General features: G+C 37.0%; 1 protein-coding gene across 1 annotated transcript; it reads left to right on the top strand.

The window, feature by feature from the left end:
• Window positions 1-358: 358 nt before the first annotated feature.
• LOAG_02258 (T-cell receptor beta chain ANA 11) lies at window positions 359-721 on the top strand (the record flags this gene model as incomplete). Its single annotated transcript, XM_003137796.2, has 1 exon — window positions 359-721. The coding sequence occupies one exon, from the start codon at window positions 359-361 to the stop codon at window positions 719-721; it is 363 nt and encodes a 120-aa protein (XP_003137844.1).
• Between the last annotated feature and the right edge of the window lie 2,284 nt (window positions 722-3,005).

Genomic DNA, 3,005 nt, shown 5'->3' with positions numbered 1-3,005 from the left:
AAAAAAAACGAACGGTTAACTAAAACATTCCAGTTATAAACAATATAATCAATGTGGACGAATTAAATGGGACAGTTTGACAGCTAAGCGTTACGCGCTCCCACAGGAGACCTACGTACGACCATTTTTAACATTATACCTGAAAAAGTACTGCAACACGAAAAAAAATATATGTCTTTGGCAGCTCTTTCCCTCTTTTCTTCCTTCCCATTCACGTATGCACACCCCGTACACGCAAGACGCAAACACGCCGTGCACATACATGTAGACACGCACGCATACACGTTTTTTTACAATTATACCCACATGAACACATACAAAAACACGCAAATACACGTGAAAAGTCGTATAGAAACGTATGTATATGTGCATGTACGTACACACGTATATAAATATAAAATATAAATACATATATAAATATAATATAAAATATAAATATAATGTAATATATATAAAATATAAATACACACATGTGCACATTCATACACAGACGTATATACGCAAACACACTCGTACACACATGCACACGCACGTATACGCATTTGTATATTCGTACACACATACGGACACACACGCGTACACACTCGTACACTCATATACACAAGCGTACACATACGTATACACGCACGTAAACACTCATCCAGAGATGTACACGCGCAAACACACTTGTACACACGTACAGGACCGCGTAGAAGGACGAATGCTTTTATACAGCAAATGAAGGGAAGTGCTGCAGGATGAGTAACCCCGGTTACCAATAATTCGCAAAGAATCCCGTGGGTATAAGCATCAGAACCGAGAAAGAAAGGTGTTAATATAAGCTCTACTGTTGAGCAAATAAGAAATATGTCACTGATTATGGTGACATATAAAAGGATAGAAAATGTCGAGCGGTGATTTATCTGGATGTGGCATCAATTTGTTAATGATGTCACATTCGGATACTATCGACACGATTCTTCTTGACGTGATGCAACGCTAACGTGAGACAAGTGATGTCAGCCAAAGTAGTTATATTTTCCATATATATATCTCTCTCTATCCTTCTCAAAAGTACGAAAGTCATATGCACACGTACGTACACCTTCGAGATCGTAACACCCTATCATCCTGCCTGTTCCTTATAACTAACATGTATACGTCAACACGAGATATTGATTTTACGAATATAAATCGTGGAAAAGCAATGAAAGGACCCATAAAAGAGTACGGATAATAGAGAGAACCAGAGAGTATAAGGAGAACAAACGCGAGCGACGAGGCTTGCGTACTGCGGCCGGGAAGAGGTGGTGGGAAGAGGAGGATGGGGAGAGGGGAGGGGAAGGGAACGCTCTCCGTTGTTCTGCGAATGGGCGCTGAATGATCCGTCGCGAACATCCCATTTTCTCGGGGACTTCATCCTTTTTTTTATTTGGGAATTTGTTCAAGTGGATGGAAGAAGTGGGTTTGTTTTGCTCGAACAATAACATTATGATGTTATGCATTATTGCTGTAACAATTTGGCTTATATCACTTATCAGATCTCATAGAAAAATCAACCGTTGCATTTGTTGACCAAATAAGGCAAGCATGGAACATGAAAGCAACATATTTCCCCAACAAATAACGATTGCTTATTCGTTTCGCATCTTGCTTTTCATCTGATTTGAGTTTTTCGTTTTTTTTTCGTTATCAGTTAGAATCATCTTGTCTATATATTCTATGCCAACAGTATCATTTGTGGTGGCGAGATAGATAACGAACAGTATAAAATTTGCTGTAACAACAAAAGTAGATCCATTTCCATACTCTTTTTGTTTTCCTATCACTTGTAGGTTAGTTTATGTGGTATTAATCAGTCTAACATCAAAAAGAATTTGAACTATCCGTTTAAAGTCACCAAATGCCTAGCAAAAGAAGGGAAAGATAACGGCAGGAATTAACTGCCTTTTCACCTTCACTTAACAGTAATCAAAGAATCGATCCGATCACCCTGATTAATTAATTAGTTGATTAACTGCTCTAACTGTATGTTAAAATGATTTCTTACCGTTTTTCATTTTCCCCGGTATATACCTAAACTATTCATCGGTCGTAAGTGTGGATATGCTGATGATTGCATCATATCTATCGTTTAGAGGGTTTTATGTCCATTAGGCTAGTTTTACATCTATTCAGATGTCAGTCAGGTTTAATTATTATTGCATTTCGTTCCGTCCAAATTCCTCCACTTTTGAACTTTTAAGGTTACATGTCTCACTGTCAGTCAGCAGTATTTTATCTAATTTTCAAGATTTGTTTAATCACTCCAAGAAAGATATCTTAAACCTAAAACTGCGTACTGGAACAACAGGATCCGTAATAAGATTATGAACCTGCTGCTTTTCTGTTTATCAAAGCCTTTTCTACTTGTTGGTGGCCTGCTTTTTGGTATGATTTCGTATCGATAGTTCCTTTTTCAGTATCCCTTGGGGGGGAGAGGATCTGCGGCAAGTTTGCAGAATTATACATCCGAAAGTTTTCAGTCCAGTCATACTAGTAATCATAGCTTTACTCCGTCGACTTTCTCCTTTTTGTTAAGATCAATTTTAACGATGGGACATAAATTTAGATAGATATGTGACTTTTGTGTATTTCCAAAAAGAACTTATAGTGAATATCTTTGGATATGTTGCCTTTTTTGTTAAATTCTAAATAATCGTTAGTAATGATAAACTGACGGAATGCAATAGGTGTAAGGATTACTTATGTCATAAAGTGTACAACTGTTACTATAATTTCAGAGAAACCCTTCTAGTTTTTTGTTTTTGTTTTTTTTCTTGTAGAGAATTTTCTTTGTCCCGGTGTAGTTTTTTTATGGAACAGCGAAGTGGAACGGTCACGGATAAAATGGATATGATTCTGGAGGTATCCTGCAAGCTAAGATCATACAAATTTCATCGCAGTTATGAAAACGGTTTAGCATTGCGTTTAAATACTACGACTAAGGTGAACAGTAAGTAAATATCAATGAATAGAACTTACGT

Source organism: Loa loa (genome assembly GCF_000183805.2).
Source record: "Loa loa unplaced genomic scaffold supercont3.454, whole genome shotgun sequence".
Classification (NCBI taxonomy): Eukaryota; Metazoa; Nematoda; class Chromadorea; order Rhabditida; family Onchocercidae; genus Loa; species Loa loa.
This window is presented reverse-complemented; position numbering and strand designations above follow the sequence as displayed.